Consider the following 18613-nt stretch of genomic DNA (forward strand, 5'->3'; position numbering starts at 1 on the left):
CTTTTCTTCAAAGAGAATTTAAAGATACATCATATTCTAATATTACCAAGAACATATATATAGTCAATTATTTTTCAGTGCTCAGTTTTTATATGAATGAACCAAGCAACCATACAACATAACATGATGATCAAAAATATACATTATGATCCCAACAATACACAAAAACAGCTCAAATTCTAAGTCTAGCTGCGAAAAAAGGTATTTAGAAGGCTATTATCCTATGAACAATGCAAATATCCTTTCCCTCTTCATGCCTTTTGGCCCTTTTCACTAATTAATACCACAACGAAATATTCAATAAATATAAGTCCAAGTTTATCAGTTAAAATAAATTGTTCTGGATACCGACAGATTTGAAGGGAAAACCATGCGCTTCTTGCCCACTTATCCTCCATGCACCACCAGCATTATTAAACAGGGGAGATGGCACAATCAACCTGTTACAATGTTTTTTTTTTGAGACGGAGTCTCGCTCTGTCGCCCAGGCTGGGGTGCAGTGGCGCGATCTCAGCTCACCGGAAGCTCCGCCTCCCAGGTTCATGCCATTCTCCTGCCTCAGCCTCCCGAGTAGCTGGGACTATAGGCGCCCGCCACCACAGCCAGCTAATTTTTTGTATTTTTAGTAGAGAGGGGATTTCACCGTGTTAGCCAGGATGGTCTTGATCTCCTGACCTTATGATCCGCCCGCCTCAGCCTCCCAAAGTGCTGGGATTACAGACGTGAGCTACCGTGCCCAGCCTACAATGTTTTAAAGAATTTACCTAGTCAAAGATATTCCAACAACCTATAAGCAGGCCTCCCACTTTCTTTGCTAATTAGCACTTAAATAAGTCAGAAAGTCTCACCCTTCACCAAAATTACTCTTATGCCTAAATGAGGCTTAGATGCCATTATGGCAATCAGGAGGGGGACAGAATGAACATTCATCAAAGTATTTCCTGAGTGCCTAATATATTCCATGCAGTATTAAACACAAACATAACAAGTTCATTGTTTAATGAGTGGAGCTAGTGGGTACTCATTCAAAAAAGCTGGCTTGAGGTCACAGAAAATAGGCTAGAAGCATGGTGCTCTATCGGGTTTAGCTTTGCTAAATTGAAAACATCTTTCATTTTCTATTCCATGTTGATTATAACACAACCAGCTAGACAACTACCAATTCATACCCATATAACAACAGCCCTGAAAGGAGAAAGAAAAAGAAGAGTCAACAACATAAGAGAAGTTGTATCTCAGGCCTTTACAAAAGTCCCTTATCATTAACACTGGTATACAGGATAAACATTGACTACCATTAAGAGCTGTCTTATTTTTAGGATTAGAACAAATATCTTTAATGAAGAAAAACTGATGCAATTTAATGTAACAGAAAGTAAAACCTCATAAAGGTAATTTTAAATATTAAAATGCCTCCACTCCCCTAAAAAAGGCTAATTATATTTAAATATATATAAATATATTTTCAAATACTGTTAAACTTCAAGTATTAAAAATGAAAACTTAGTAATAATTATTTATTCATACTTACTCGTTTGTCTAATGTTCTCTCTCTCACAAAATTAAGTAAGTGATCATTGACCAGAAGAATATCCTTTTTAGCAGCTGTAACTATTGACACAATAACATCATGTCTAATAGCTTCCTCAGGGTCATGTGACCTCACTTTAAGATACTCTGAAAGATAACATTTTATTACAGTGGAAATTTTAATAACTAAAATATTTTTAAAACACTGCATGATACCCTTGAAAATAAGCCCTAGCAAAACAATACCTAAGTAGAAGTTTCAAGAAAATTAAGAGCCCAGAAAGAAACGGAAGGAAGAAAGAAGGAAGATTAGTTCTTCAGTCAAAAAAGAGCCGTGACATCCAATTGAGTAGTAAGAGCCTCCTCTCCATTTGGTAGATTGGGAACTTGATTAAGAATTCACTAACCTGGCCGGGTGTGGTGGTTCACGCCTGTAATCCCAGCAATTTGGGAGGCCAAGGCGGGCAGATCACTTGAGGGCAGGAGTTCGAGACCAGCCTGACCAACACAGAGAAGCCCCTTCTCTATTAAAAATACAAAATGATCCGGGGTGGTGGCACATGCCTGTGATCCCAGCTACTTGGGGGGCTGAGACAGGAGAATCACTTGAACCCAGGAGGGAGAGGCTGCACTGAGTGGAGATCGCGCCAACGCACTCCAGCCTGGGCAACAAGAGCACAGCTCCGTCTCAAAAAAAAAAAAAAAAAAAATTTAAAGGCCAGACGTGGTGGCTCACACCTGTAATCCAAGCACTTTGGGAGGACGAGGCAGGGGGATCACTTGAGGCCAGGAGACTAGCCTCGCCAACATGGTGAAACCTCGTCTCTACTAAAAATACAAAAAAATTAGCCAAGCATGGTGGCACACAGCCGTAATCCCAACTACTCGGGAGGCTGAGGCAGAAGAACTGCTTGAACCCAGGAGATGGAGGTTGCTGTGAGCTGAGATCGTGCCACTGTACTCCAGTCTGGGTGACAGGGCGAGACTCTGTCTCAAAAAAAAAGTTTTTTAAAAGGGACAAATAACAAGAGGAGATCACAACAAGAGATGTGTCGACAAAATTTTGGCAGATGGACAACAAGTAAATGTCACAGGACAAAGGAAAAGGATGAAACCCAAATGGGAAAGAAAACAATAAACAAGCTTATCTCTACAAAGAACACTGAAAACATTTAAAACAGTTTAAGAACCTATAAGAACGGTTAAAAACAAAAAGACTGAAAACACAAAATGTTGTCAAGGATGCTAAATGACTGGAACTCTCATTCATTGCTGGTACAAATGTAAAACAGTATAACTAATATGGAGAACTGTTTTCACTGTCTCTTATAAAGTTAAACATGTATCTACACTATGACCAGCAATTTCATTACTGTTTTCAAAAAGAAATAAAAACATAAGCCCACAGAAATACTTGTATAAGACTATTCACAGTAATCACTATTAATAGCCCCAAATCAGAAACAACCCAGATAACCATCAAAAGAACAAGTGGGTAAACAAATTATGGTATATTCATACAACAGAATAATAATAAAGAATAAATTAACAATACAGGATAAATTTCAGAAACATGTTACATGAAAGCAGCCAGATCTCTCTCCATTCCCCACCCTCAAAAAGAATAGTACACACTGTATGATTCAACACATATGAAATTCAAAAACAGGCAAAACCAACCTACAGAAATAGAAACCAGAAAATGGTGAGAGAACTAACTGGAAGGGGATATAGGGGGACTTTTTGGCATCATGGAAGTTCACTGTCTCTTCAAACATCAAACTGAACACTCAGGATCTGCACATTTAAGTTAATTACACTTCTTTTTCTAAGTTTAAAAAAAAAGAAACTGTAGAAAAGACTCTGATATTTTCTCTAAAATATAGATAAATCTGAGTTAGGTGTTCAGGTAGTCATCCAAATACCTTATCAATTAGGATTCACAGAGCTTTCCATAGCCCCCTGTGGCAGAGAATAATTAAGTGAGAAACTTGTGGAGGCATCTGTTATCTCTCTATGTCATATCCAAACATTTAAATATCACAATATATACATACTACTTCATTATAAACTACTTCCCTTTTGTTTCTCCTGTATATTACAAATAGGGCAATTAATTTTTTAACTTTTTAAGTGGACTGTTTTATCTATTCATTTTATTTAAGGATCTCAAAGGGAGAATTACAAATTATTTGCTTAAAAAGGGAGGTACTGGGTCTGATAAGGTTGAGAAGCACTACAATATAAGGTTCACATGGATAAAGTGAAATGATCCTGCAAGTCAGGAATGAAGCTGGAGAAATGTAAAATGGAACAGGGTATATAGGGTTTAAAAGAAAATAACTGAAGATGTGATTGAAACCAAAAAAAAAAAAAAAAAAAACCAAAGCCTCACTTTTTTTTTTTTTTTTTTTTTTGAGACTGAGTCTTGCTCTGTCGCCCAGGCTGGAGTGCAGTGGCACAATCTCTCGGCTCACTGCAACCTCTGCCTCCTAGGTTCAAGCAATTCTCCTGTCTCAGCCTCCCGAGTAGCTGCAATTACAGGCGTGCACCACCACACCCGGCTAATTTTTTATTTTTTAGTAGAGGTGGGGTTTCACCATGTTGGCTGGGCTGGTCTCAAATTCCTGACCTCAAGTGATCTGTCCACCTCGGCCTCCCAAAGTGCTGGGATTACAGGCGTGAGCCACCATGCCCAGCCTCAAGCCTCACTCTTTCAAACAAAAGCAAGGATTGCTTTATTACTCTTACACTTTTATCACTTTATCTAGCAGTGAAAACCTCTGAAACCTGCCATCATATTTCAGGTAGGGGAGAAAGAAAGAATATTCCATAGAATGAGATAACAGAAGGATAAAGCAAGCCCTCATCTGTAGCAACAGCGAGTAGAAGTTAAAAAGCAAGAAATGACTGACTCTCTAAGGCTACTGGGAAAGAGGAGATGGGAAGCCAATATGAGCCTAAGGAAAGGTATACATTGGCAGGATATTTCCAGCACTGTCTCCCTCCTACTCAGTCAGTATAAATCCTTTGTGGCCTATGTAACCTAACATGACAGCAAGTTCAATGAAAGAGAAATTCTATTTAGCCATGTACAAATCAAATTGGTGCACACTGCTACACATTATCAACAGCAAAAAAGCAGGGGTCGGGTTTTACTCAATAACTGAAAAACATGATTTAAATATTTCAATAAAAAAAACTGAAAATCAGCCTGGGCAATAGAGTAAGACCCTGTATCTTAAAAAACAATTTAAAAATCACAACTAAGCAATAAACCTTACTTTTAAAAAATTCAAAATCTAAAATGAAAGCATGAAAATAATCATGTAGCATAAATATTAAAATTATCATTTTGATTATATATCACTAAAATCATTTTCTAGAAAAAAGATAAATTTTAAGAGAAATGTGAACAATTATTGCATACTGAATTATTTAAAATTCTTTAAGCTCCTTAAAGATGAGTGATACAATTAAAAATATTTTGGAGATACAACACACCTAAATACTTTAGAGAACAAACCCATTGGAATGGCATGAACAAGTAAGAGACGACGGGAGAAAAAAAAATAGGCTCTGAAAAACAGATGAACAATATAATCAACCTTGGATTCCCAGGAAAACAAAATCCTAAGCCAGTAGAGGAAAAACAGGGCAACCAACTCAATATACACTACACTCTTCAAAAGGCATAGGGACTAGCAACAAGTACTTCTGGATCTTGAAACAAGGAAGAGAAGGAAGGACTGGGTGAAGGCTGTTTGAGAAATCCATCTAGGAGACTGCCCCTATTCCACACCAAAAGAAGTCTGGAGATAAATACTATAATAAAAATATAAAACAGTAGCTCTAAACTGGGGGACACTAAACGGTTGAGGGCATGGATACCATACCCCAAAAGGGGATTATGTGACATCTAATCTGAAATGTGAATGCAGAAACCCATCATTCTTTTCCCAAACACATTAGTAACTCACCTTTAACTTCTAGATAAGATACTTTTCTATTAGAAATTTGACAGGATGAAGAGGAAGTATCTAAACTAAGGGCTCCCCAACAAACAACTCACTCTGATCACCCAAAAGTGAAGTTCAGAGTTGACAGACCCAACCATGTACTCAGAGTGTTCCAAATAGTTTACAGCTTTTTATTCAGCCCCCCACTCTTAATCATGAGCAGACAGCCACAGATTGCCAATCATTTGAGGAAAGCATATACTCAGGGCTTTCCAAACAGCTTTTGATTTAGCCCCCCCACTCTTAATCATGAGCAGATGGCCTCGGATTGCCAATCATTTGAGGAAAGCCTTTAACATGGAAAACAAAGACAAAAGCAAATATAAGGTGAAAAAAACAAATAGCAGAAACAGACACGTTGGAAGAAAAAGAAAAATTCCCCAAAAAACTACCATTGACACTCTCAGAGAAAATACTGTATTAGCAACACAAGAAAAGGACACTAAAGAAAAAGGAACATTCAGAGAAAAAGGGAAGGAGAAAGGGGAGGTGTAGATACAGACACAGACACACACACACACACACACACACACACACACACGAAGAGGAAAGGAGGGAAAAAGAAGCGAGGAGGATGGAAGGGGAGAGCAAAGATGGGAGGAAGAATGGATGACCCTAAGGTCAATGCTGTATAGCAGAAGCTCAGAGCAAGCAGTCTAAGCACTGCAGATGTGAGTAGGAAATCAGAAAGCTCCAAGTGGGATGTCTCCCAAAAAGGATGAAACTGGTAAAATATCTGCTGTTTTATTTATTTTTATCATTATTATTTGAGATAGAGTTTCGCTCTTGTTGCCCAGGCTGGAATGCAATGGCACAACCTCAGCTCACTGCAACCTCTGCCTCCCAGGTTCAAGCGATTCTCCTGCCTCAGCCTCCCAAGTAGCTGGGATTATAAGCGCATGCCACCACATCCGGCTAATTTTTGTATTTTTAGTAGAGACGGGGTTTCATCATATTGGTCAGGCTGGTCTTGATCTCCTGACCTCAGGTGATCCGCCCACCTTGGCCTGTGCTCGGCCTGAAGCTAGAATTTCTGCAGCATAGTTCCTACGTAGTCTGGAAGCATCTACAAAAATGTCTGTCTCCAGGAACAATTACTAGTTCCTTAGTTTAAGGACAACTCCAAACTTATTTTAGACATTTGGATTTGAACAGGTCTTGACTTTGACTAGATTATAAGACTAATGTTCTTTAATATTTTAAGAACTTAGGTGAGTCGAGGTAAACTAATTTAACCAAGGCAGAAGGAGAGCTTGAGTTCAGGAGTTCTAGGCAAGCTTGGGCAACATAGCAAGCCTTGTCTCTATTTAAAAAAAAAAAAAAAAAAAAAAAAAATGTAGCTTCAGAGAACAACTTCCATGACCTTAAACTAAAACAAGACTTCACCTACCACCCCCCAAAAAAGGGATTTTTTTTCCCCATGAAACTTATTTTTTTCCACTAAAGAGCATGTAAGAATATTTGCTGTTACATATATACAGTACCTGTTAAGTCCTTTGCTAAATCAGGATGGTTCATGAGACAATGGCTAGCAAATTTCACACATTCCAGGCGGATTGGTACATGGATATCATTAAACCTGATAAGATATAAAAGCACAGAGTGATCTTTAAAATTAAGAGAAACAGACTTGTTAAATCTGTACCCAATTTATATTTATCTAATTAAAGAAAAAACAGTTTATGAAGGAAAATGCAAAGTAGAACCAAACCATTTTACAAAGTTTCTGGTATACATGTATGTCTGAATGCTCTGGAAACTCTATATAAACTAGGGCAATCTCCTGTGAGAACTATGTGATTTTAAGGAACCTGAATAAACCATATACATTTGGCTCAAATATAAGAATGACAAAAAAAATTCCTATCAACATTATACTCTCAAATACATCTATTTATGCAAGTGTGCATATATAGTTCATAGAAACATCATAAATCCCAAACTATGTTTGAAAGAAAACTTTCCCTAAAGTATTCCCTTTTAAATATAGGGCATTCACTGATGTATGGCAGATCTCACACTAAACCCTATAGTATATTACATGACTCTAAAAGTGTACCCAAATTACTACTATCCAATTAATCATCACCATTATTACATTGCCACTAATGGCAAGGCCACTTTTTACATCTGTAAATATGTATGTATCCCTAAAAAGTTAAAATTCTTTGGTTGATATGTCACTTAAGCCTCAAATCTTTTGTTTTCCCTCCAACTCTTTTTTTCCTGTAATTTGCTAGAGCAACTGCTGTGTATGTGTATGGTTTTATTCCATATTTAGATTTTGCTAACTGTATCATTCCGATGTGAATTAACAGGCTCCTCTCTCTTCTAAATCCTGTAAACTGGTAGTTAGATCTAAAGACTTGATCATATTTGGGTCAATTTTTTTTTTTGCCAGACTACCAAAATACCATAGATGGCACTGTCTTCTTCCGTCAGGAAGCACATGATGTTTAGCTGTCTCTCAACCACTGATGTTCAGTCTGTATACATTACTTTATCACAGAATGTAAAATAGTAATTTAAAAAATTAAGTATCAAGAACATTAAAGTGAAGCCAAGATTTTTCCATTCGATATTTTCATATGTCTTAATTCCATGAAATCAAAAGGCTCCCAAATCTTACATCATTCAACACCTAAGAAACTAAAGTTAGCATTATAAAGGAGGGGGAAAAAGTCTTCAAAACCAGCACCAAATTACTCATAAAAATTAGAAAAAAAAGCATATATGCTCTATGAAGTATACCTCCCCTCCCAAAATTTATAAAATCTAGCCTCTGGTCCCATACAGCTTCCTAAGTGTTTTGAATTCAGGTACTCAATCCTATATACTTTACCATTTCTCAGGTAAACATGCACCTTACAACAATTAAAAATAAATATACTAAGATGTCTTTTAAAAGACTAACTCCTTAAAGTTGGTGTCATTTAATACTGTGTAAGTTTTATGTTATTAATATTAAAAGGAAAAATTACAACATAATAGAAAGGTGACATATACATTTACATTAGGATTTCTCCAGCTAAAAACCCATAAAATATATCCCGGCTAATCCAAGTCTTAATTTAAAGATATAATAAATATATATACAGTAAAAGTATTTTTGTTTTAAAATATTAAACTTTAAATTGAGTTGCATAATTTAAACTGACATTCTTCCCTACTGTCTAAAAACTTTCCACTGTATTTAAAAGAAAAAAGTTGGCTTAACTTGACTCACTGAATATAATTATTGAGCTAAATAAGAAACAAGAAATCAGACTGGAGATCTGAAGCTTAACAAACACTTACCACAACTTATATCCTCTTTTAACAAATCAGAAAAATGAGACCAAAATATTAAATTTACAGTAATCACTGACAGTTTTCATTAAAATGTAAAGAAAGTGGTCATACCATTGCAAATATTTCAACACAAAGAAAATAAAATCAGGGCCTTTAAATCTTCCTTTTTTTTTTGGAGACGGAATCTTGCTCTGTCGCCCAGGCTGGAATGCAGTGGCGCCATCTCAGCTCACTGCAAGCTCCGCCTCCCAGGTTCACGCCATCCTCCTGCCTCAGCCTCCCAAGTAGCTGGGACTACAGGTGCCTGCCACCATGCCCGGCTAATTTTTTGTATTTTTAGTAGAGACTGGGTTTCACCGTGTTAGCCAGGATGGTCTCAATCTCCTGACCTCGTGATCCACCCGCCTCAGCCTCCCAAAGTGCTAGGATTATAGGCATGAGCCACCGCGCCCGGCCAGATCTTGTTTGTTTATGACTTAACTGCATTATTTGTTATGAGAATAATTTGAGGGGAAAATTTCTCTTTTTTTCTGAGTCAAAGCAGGTTTCAGCCAAGGCACTTGTCGGGCTTTTAATATTTCAAGGTCAGGGATGAATACCTCTCACAGAAAAGTGACATACACAAACACACTCAAAATTTTGCAACCATTTCAGGGATGTTGTGCATCATTCAAACCATGCAAGGAATCCAGGCCATCATTTCCTTTAACTGAGAAATATAAAAAGGAAGTTAGGAAGAGAAATATAAATAGTCATTTCTTTATTCACTCTGTGAATACTCTTATCCTGTCAATATCTCCAAACAACCTAATTAATTGTAATTAATTTGTGGAGAGGCTATATCTCCCAAAGAGGTATTTTCAGTTGGAATTAATCACTGCCTTAAAGTAATAATATTAACTTCATGGTCATAATACCATAAGAGATAGCTTTAAAATGTATTATCTTTTAAAAATTACTGAGGATAAAGACTAAAAAGAGTAAATATAAATATAGCCAGTCATTAACAACTTTCAAAACTTTCAACATAAAAAATCCTTCATTTTTATGATTCCAGAGAACACAGTTCAAATGTGGATAATGTTTCTTAAAAAAACGGTCAGTAGAATCATGTATTACTTTTAAATGGGAAACCAAAAGCATATACCTGCCCAAGTAGCACTGCCAAAGTGGCTTGTTTTGAGAAGCCAATTCTGAATCCTTTGCCCCAAACATTTTTGCCAGTAGTTTAACAACTTGTAGGCGCTCCTCATTATCATTGCTCTAAAATAAAACACAATCACAGCTTTAAAACCATGCAGTAGATATTCAGAATAAGGCTGCCCATTCTTTGCCATGATTTCCCTGATGCTCCTATTCCACAGAAAATCTTTCACGAACTCTAAATGAAAAATTACATAAAAATGCTCACTATACTTTTCACAAAATTAAATGTCATCATAAATGCTCTAATTATGTCAAATTCCATTAAAGAAGTACCTTTCATGAAAATACATCTTTAAAGTTTGTTCCCAATGTTAGAGGACCCTCCTACAATTAAAGTTTATTTCTATTCAGAGTCAAAATAAAAAATGAACTCTTATAAAACCTACCCAGGACCCTTGAAAAACTATGTGTGGTTTTTCAGAACAGACACTGACAGAGGCCAGGCCTACAGAAAACAGAAAACTCTGTGTGAATATACTTTTTAGCTCTATTAGTATGTGCTACAGTCTCCCAGTAAGACACTTCATCTACATAGACCAGATTTCTAAAAGGAGCTCAACAGTAAAAAGAGGCCTTAAACCTGCGAAAACTCAAATTTGTTTTATATATTATATTGGGGGCACCCTAGGGATGTGAACTCAATTTTACTATTGATTTTGGCACTGCCAACAAATGACTCAATGGATAAGTGAATGAGCCAGTCACAATACTAGACTTGAACATAACGTGTGAGAATCAGGTATATCAAAAGGCACTGATATTCAAGGTGCTATGGAAATATCACTACACAAATTGTTTTTAAATTTTAAACCAATGCCACAACCTGCCATGCCAAGAGCCCCGGCAATATGACCTAACTCATCTCTATTCTTTCTTTATTCGTCTAAGTAATTATATCTCAAGCCTGGCTGTACATTAGAATCATCTCAAAACTTAAAAAAAATAAAAATAAAACAAGAAGAACAAAAAAAAAAACCTGTATTCCCCAAAACTCGGAATCAGCTAGTCTGGTTTAGTGCCTGGACAGCTATTTCTTTAAGGCTTAACAAGCAATGATTCTAATATGCAGCCAGGAGTGATTTAAACTTACTTTATGCTACCTTCCAATTATAATTCTTTGTGTTCCACAAATTCACCCGGAACCTTCCTACCTCTATATGCTTCTGCATGCTGTTTCCTTTGCTTCAATTGTACGCTGTTTGTATCTCTTATGACACTTATAATATCTGGCCTCATATTAGATCTGGATTTTTTTCCTCTTCCTCTCATACTAGATGTTAAGTTTGCTGAAAGCAGGGATGATAATTTCCTTATTTTTATATTTCTCATAGTGTGTAGGAACATGCATAGCATTTACTCAATATTTTTACTTGAGAAAATCATATAAACCAACAAATAATTAGAGGTGTGGCTACCTGCTGCCTCACCAAATCACTAACCACATTAAAAGGGGGACAGGAAGGCCAGTTAATTGAATGGCTCATTTGAGAAATATACCAAAAACTACTCCAGAATATAAGAAGAACACTTATTTACTGGCTACTTCAGGTGTTCATATTACCAATGTGGACTGTTTTGTTTTTGAAAGAAAATCCAAATTTTTAGACACAGACATAATTTAAGAACTTTTCTGGGTCCACAAAGATTAATAATTATAACCAGCTTTACTTAATCTTATTGTAATGATTTGAGAAAGAAAACTATATTCTCCAATTCTGCTCAATTTTACAGCATAATTTAATGTCAAAGCAGTTAGGAACATGCTACCAAAAAATTTCACTGGGTCGGGGGTGGTGGTTTATGCCTGTAATGCCAACACTTTGGGAGGCCGAGGCAGGTGGATTACTTGAGGTCAGGAGTTTGAGACCAGCCTGGCCAACATGGTGAAATCCTGCCTCTACCAAAAAATACAAAAATTAGCAGGGGTGGTGGCACACGCCTGTAGTCCCAGCTACTTGGGAGGCTGAGGTGGAAGAACTGCTTGATCCCAAGAGGCACAGGTTGCAGTGAGCCAAGATCACACCACTGCACTCCAACCTGGGCAACAAAACAAAAAAAAATCCTGTCTCAAAAAAATAAAAAATTCACAGAACTATATAAAAAGCAAACAAACTTTCAACATAGGCAATATGAGATAATATGCATAAAGGGAAAGCATTTTACACTATGTGGATAACAAACTCTAAACTATTTTTATGGCCTCAGTGTTCAAAGGAACTACTATAAACTGTGCCTTGAAAACATAAGCTTGATGTATAGCTAAGACTTCAAAAGTTAGTCAAATCCTAGAATTTATCTGGAAAATGTCTGGAGGAAAATACAACCTTGCTAATCATTTATTAAACAGTTACTATCTGCTAGGCACCTGCCAGGCACTAAAGATTCACAGACAGACATGGCACAAATACGTGAAGAAATAATAGTAATACTTCCCCCTCGTCTCTTACATTCAGTTAAAACTACTGTAAAAATTAAAAAGCTATAAACAATGCTCTTTGCTAATAACTTGGTTGGTAGAATCGTATTATTTTTACAAGTTACCTTTAATTTAAATTCAAGCTGGGGTAAAACAGAGAGCAGCAAATGACTATCAATGTTGTAGAGCTCCAAAATTAAGTCAAAGACATGCTCTGACAAATCGCTGATAGATGTTTTCCCAAGCATCAGAACCTGATTAAAAAACTTTTGAGGAGAAAGAAAGCCTATCATTAGTAGAAAAACCAGAGACAAGATGAATGTTTTAAAATATTATTTGACCAAATTCATCATTATTTTATACAAAGTCAAACTAGGCATATCAAAATATTTTCTAACATTATATGGGAAACCAATATAGGCTACATGAAAAGATAAAACATGGAATCCATCTTGTATACAATAAAACAGACCAAAACATTTCAATAAACATTCTACTTTTCAAATATACTCTGCTCCCCATTATAATACTGACTATATGCTATCCTCTATTATTTGTGTGTATTTCTGGATGGTTAATTTTATGTGTCAACTTGACTGCATTAAGGGATACCTAGATAGTTGGTAAAGCATTGTGTCTTGGGTGTGTCTGCAATGATGTTTGCAGAGGAGATTGGCTTGTAGACTGAGTGGGAAAGATCTGCCCTCAGTATGGGCAGGCATCATCCAAACAGGCTGGAAGGCCAAATAGAACAAAAAGGGAAAGGAAAGTGAATTCACTCTCCTCTGGACTGGAACATTCATCTCCTATCCTTGGACAGCAGAACTCCAGGTTTTCCTGCCTTTGGACTCCAGAAATTGCACCAGCAGCCCAGTCCCCTGCTAGGTTCTCAAGCCTTGCCTTCTGCCTCTGAGAGTAACACCATTGGCTTCCCTGGTTCTCCAGCTTGCAGACAGCCTAATCTCGGACTTCTCAGACTCTGTAATCTCATAAGTCAATTCCCCTAATAAATTCCCTCTCATACATATACATGTGTCTCTGTGTCTGAGTGTATACACACACATATATGTGTATGTGTGTCTGTATACACATACACTCACTCACTATTGGCTGTTTCTCTAGAAAACCCTAATACAATGTCTTAATCTCCCCAAGGGTGAGGGATAATAGCTTGTTCACCTTAGTACATATGGAAGAAAACATCATCCCATAGACACAGCCTTCTTACATTTTCATAGAAGGCAATTCTATGTTTGAAATTTGTAAATTTTTATTTTTGATAAAAAACTACCTCTTCCTAATCCTCTGTCTTCTTTTACATTCTGATGTGTACATATCTACACGGTTTACAACACTAATTAAAATCCAATTAAAAGCACACACAAACACAAGGAAAATCCAAATTTAAACAATTTTTCCCTACCATATGGCTAGCTCTAACTCGTTTCCACACTCAGATCATTTATCAGATTACTACTGAAGTTGGCAAAGATGCATGGCATAACTGTCAAGTTCCTATTTAAAATCTTCCAAAAACATAAAAAATTAACCAAAAGCATACCCTGCCATGTATCCTCAATGGTTTCCTGAGTCTCAGCGGAGATGGAGTCAAGGATTCTTTATACCATACAAGCTGCCCTAATCTCTTCTGTGACAGTTAACACACAACTGGCTTAATTAGGCTTTGGCTTTCTATACTGAAAGTACAGAGTGGAGGATTTCATATTTCTATGTCTTTTCTGCTTACTTTTACTTCCTTGGGTTGTTTTTATGTGACTTTTTTAGGTCTATGAATCAGACCAGACTACCTAGCCATGAAGAAAGAAGAACAAATTCTATTTTGCTATTCTTTCTTTATTTGTTTTAAAAAGAACTTGTTTGTCCTTCCTATTTATCAATTTTATGGGAAGAGAATTTCATGACATCAAAGGTTAATTTCTTGTTCAGGCTGAAAATAAAGTGGCTTTTTTGCTTCCATTCACAAACTTTCTCCTGCTTAAAAAATAGTAAAACAAGTACTATTTATTTAATAAATAGTATTTTCCTTAATAAAGAACAATAATTCTTCCCAGTCTCACCACCAAAGTGGTCAAACCATCATCATCTTCTAAAAGTCTGGGAAAAACTTATTTGAAAAATTAAGGAAAAAAAACATTCCCTGGTTTAATTTCTCACAAATTCCATAAAAAAAAAAAAAAATGTGATGAACACTTTTATAATCTCCAAAAAGGCAATGACCAAGTTGGTCTTCTCCAATGTGTAAAAGCCTACCTAGCACAGTGCCTGGCACAGAGGAGGCATAGAACATATGTTTGGTAAATGAATAAAAAATATGCAAAAGACAGTATGATACAAATATGGGTAAAACAATCCAAGCCCTTCCTAAGAGCTGAAAATTTAGTGGTGGTAGGTTTAGATTTGATTAAAATATTTCCTTCCAAAAATTCTTTCATTTACAAATGGGTAGCTAATTACATACTACAAATTAATTTTTTTGTACAGCAAATGCCTCCTAATGAAACATGTCACCAGTCAGTAATAAATTCTACCTTAAATTTACATGGCTAATTTTAATTACAAAGTGCTTTCACATTAAATAACACATTCTCCACCACCACCCAAGCATTACAGGTGCAAAAACAGAGGCTCAGTGGAATTCAGCAATTTAACCAAATTTTACCTATTCCAACAAGGATTGGATGTGCTTTTTTCAGTCCAACAAAATAATTTTTTGCCATATCCTAAAATCTGTGACAAAAAAAGAACTAGTGAAAAATAACATCATTAAGAAGTGATGCGTGTAGGAAATTTTTAGAATTATCACCATGTACTTTTTGTTCTTGATACTCCATTTTACCTTTTAAACAAAAATATATGTACTGTTTAGCTTCCTGGATTGTTGTGTTACAACAAATTCTACTTAAAAAAAATAACCTAGGCTGGGCATGGTGGCTCACGCCTATAATCTTAGGTGGATTGCTTGAGCTCAGCCATTCAAGAACAGCCTGGGCAACATGGTGAAACCCTGTCTCTACAAAAAATTTTTTAAAAAAGGAAAAATTCACCAGACATGGTGTTTCATTCCTGTAGTCCCAGCTACTCAGGGGGCTGAAGTGGGAGGATCACTTGAGCCTCAGAGGCAGAGGTTGCAGTATAACAAGATCACACCACTGAACTCCAGCCTGGGTGACAGAGCAAGACTGTGTCTCAAACAACAACAAAAAATTTTAATAAATAAATAACCTATACCACCACAGTGATTTCTTAAGTCTTGATATGTAAGAAATACTATCAAAAAAAAAAAGAATGTGTCTGTATGTGTGAAAGAAAAACAGAAAAGAAAGAAGTAGGGTTATTATCTCAGTATCTTATTCCTATTTTTACTTGCTAATTCTCAACTAGGAGGATGAGTAAATAATAGCTGTTTTAACTGTAAGTCCAAAAGGGCTAAGAATGATTTCTAACACTGAACTAATTTTACCCTACTACAAGACAATTAAGTCCACTAGAAAGTGATTTTACATGTAATTAAAAAGTTTTGAAATGGAAACATACGTAGACATAAAGGAACTAAAGGGAAGGAAAAAGCAATTCTTATTTCCTAGCTAACCTTCAAATAAGGCAAGGAACAAGAAAACAGGGAGAAATAAGAAAATAGTGGACAACGTACTGGGAGAAAGTATATCATTCAATGTGTACTCAGAACACTCTGGCCCCTGCTCCCCAGCTTTTGATAAAGACATAATATGAAAGTTTGGGGAGTTCAGTGGGGAAGGATTCTATTTCTGCAAGCAAGAATAACAGGAAATTAACACAAGGTATAAGTGATAAAGAAATGTTTTTACCTTGATGTATTCTGGGATTGTTAAAAATATCTCCTCAGCCTTTTTTTCTTTATTTAACTTCCATTATAAACATTTTCAAACATACAAAATTTGAGAGAACAGTATAATGAACCTAATCACCGAACTCTAACAAGTATCATCATTTATTGTGGGTTTTTTCCTTTAATTACCCCAATCAAATATTGATTTTCCCCAATGATAGTAGCGATATCAATACGGTATAGTGTTCTTTTCTTATTTTTATGCCAGGAAAAGACATCAAAATAAGATGTGTCCTCCAGCACCCCCAAAAAAAAGAAAAAAAAAACCGGCTTGGCAATATGAGTTTAAATAAATGGCCACCAGGAGGAGCTCACCTAGTGTGCTCTAATGGCCCATGGAAACAGCCATTTAGAAGTACTTGAAGCAAGGGAAAAGGATAATTACAGAATGTTTTAAGTCTAGGTCTACACACTTCAAGTGCCACTAAGCCAATGATGAAAAAACTCAATCCAACCAATTTATCTCAGCCAGTACCCGTAACTTACAAAACTGCAGAAACCAGTATTTGAAGTTCCCTGAAAATCTTGGAGCAATTAAGATAGATTACAGATTTGATTCCACAGCTTCTGAAAGTTTACCCTTCAAAACAATTTCCTTACAAATTAAATTAATTTTTCCAAATCATCGTATCTTTAGGATTCTCTAAGGCTATAAGCCAGAAACAAAAGCTGGAATTTATTAAGTTACTGTTTTATGAAGTAGTTAGTTTTCAAAGTACATCTTTCCATGATATATTTCATACACTGACTTTAAATTTGTGTATACTACAAGAAAAACTCTCCTTCAATAAATTTTAGGAGAATGCATAAGTAATTATTAAAGGCTTTCTTTCTTACTTTACTCAGGAATGCAAATTTATATCCTTTACTTGTCTGGAGGTGAGTGAAACTGAAAAGCAGGTGGAAGGACTGAACTGTTACACAATTCCAAGGGCCACCATTAACACTGTACTCTACATTTGTATTCCAGGAGGCACCATTCACACAGAATATAATATGAATACTGCCACCTAAATCTGTACAACTCAAAAGAACTGTGGAGAGAAAATAAAACTTACCATAAACTTCTGTCAGTGAACCTAGCAGCTAAAAAATATTTCTTTCTATAAATAAATACAAGATAGTCAATCATAAGTAAGTAGATTTGGGGTGATACTGAAAGGGCTCATTTTATTACAACTGTTCCTTTTTTTCAGAAAAGATAGATTTATATGGAATCTACCCCAGGAATAGCAATAGATAAGCAACTTTTACTAAATCACTACTGCCATTCATACTTGCCTTCAATTTCTAGGTCTTAATATAAGTTCATATCTTCTTCTTGTACAAATCAATTTAAGCTCCAAAAACCTGTAAGCAACGTCTCTGAATAATGAAAAGTTCCATATGTTTTATCTAATTACATTTAACTCTATTTCTATCAGTAGAAACAAACAGAATATCTTGCTAACCAAAATAAAACTGTTTAAGTTCTCAGGCAATTTGAAAAGAAGATAACAAATAGGATGAGGGCAAGCCTTCCAAAAAACATTAAGCAAGAATAATTTTAAGAAGGAGAAAGAAAATATATTACTTAAGGGTTAAAACAACACATATTTGTTGTTTTTAAAACTATATACTATCTGACGAAATTTTGCTCCTATCAAGTCTTTAAATTTTCGGTTTAATCCTTCTGACAACCAATTACAAGTAAGACTTACATTGGTAATATATGGCTCAATAGCTTGAGCTGTCCTCTTCAGTAAAGCCTTTGCCAAATCATATGCTTGCTTGTTTAAATTCTGAAAAACATAAACAATATCTATATTATATATCTCTAACTATGAAAAGCAAAATATTAGCTGTATTCAAAATGCTACCCGAGTAAATGAATGAAAAAACTAAGACTCAATTGGAATAAAAGAGAGAAGGCAAAACCACTTTTCCTTTTTTAGGACTAACTGGCCTACTGGATCTAAGATTCTATCCACGTAAGGATAATTATATTCTCTTCCTATTTTGTTCATAACATAATGTAAACCACACAGAAATGGTCAATAAATGCTTATTAGATACAGTCATTCTAGATCTAGTCCCAAAATCAAATCAGTTAAGTACAAATACAGGCTGTTCCACTTCAGGTCCAAAAAACACAAAATATCCTAAGAGAACGAACTATGTTCTAGTGTGGGCAGCGATGGGAATCCCATAGGCGGGGAAGGACAAAGGAGTTTTGGGCAGCTGTGAAAAAGCAGATTACTCAAACACATTTCAGAGCACAGGTAA

At 35.8% G+C, this 18613-nt stretch overlaps 1 protein-coding gene across 7 annotated transcripts in view; it reads right to left on the bottom strand.

The window, feature by feature from the left end:
- Positions 1–18613, bottom strand: part of PDS5B (PDS5 cohesin associated factor B) — a 190877-nt gene that overhangs the window by 88416 nt on the left and 83848 nt on the right. For all 7 annotated transcript variants that reach the window (XM_012502078.2, XM_030818548.1, XM_030818550.1 and 4 more), the window contains exons 7-11: positions 18049–18129; positions 12588–12728; positions 9988–10103; positions 7034–7128; positions 1532–1677 (exon numbers count right to left, since the gene is read on the bottom strand). In XM_012502078.2, the coding sequence (XP_012357532.1) occupies positions 1532–1677; positions 7034–7128; positions 9988–10103; positions 12588–12728; positions 18049–18129 (579 nt within the window). The remainder of the gene's footprint in view (positions 1–1531; positions 1678–7033; positions 7129–9987; positions 10104–12587; positions 12729–18048; positions 18130–18613) is intronic.

Source organism: Nomascus leucogenys, chromosome 9 (assembly GCF_006542625.1).
Source record: "Nomascus leucogenys isolate Asia chromosome 9, Asia_NLE_v1, whole genome shotgun sequence".
Classification (NCBI taxonomy): Eukaryota; Metazoa; Chordata; class Mammalia; order Primates; family Hylobatidae; genus Nomascus; species Nomascus leucogenys.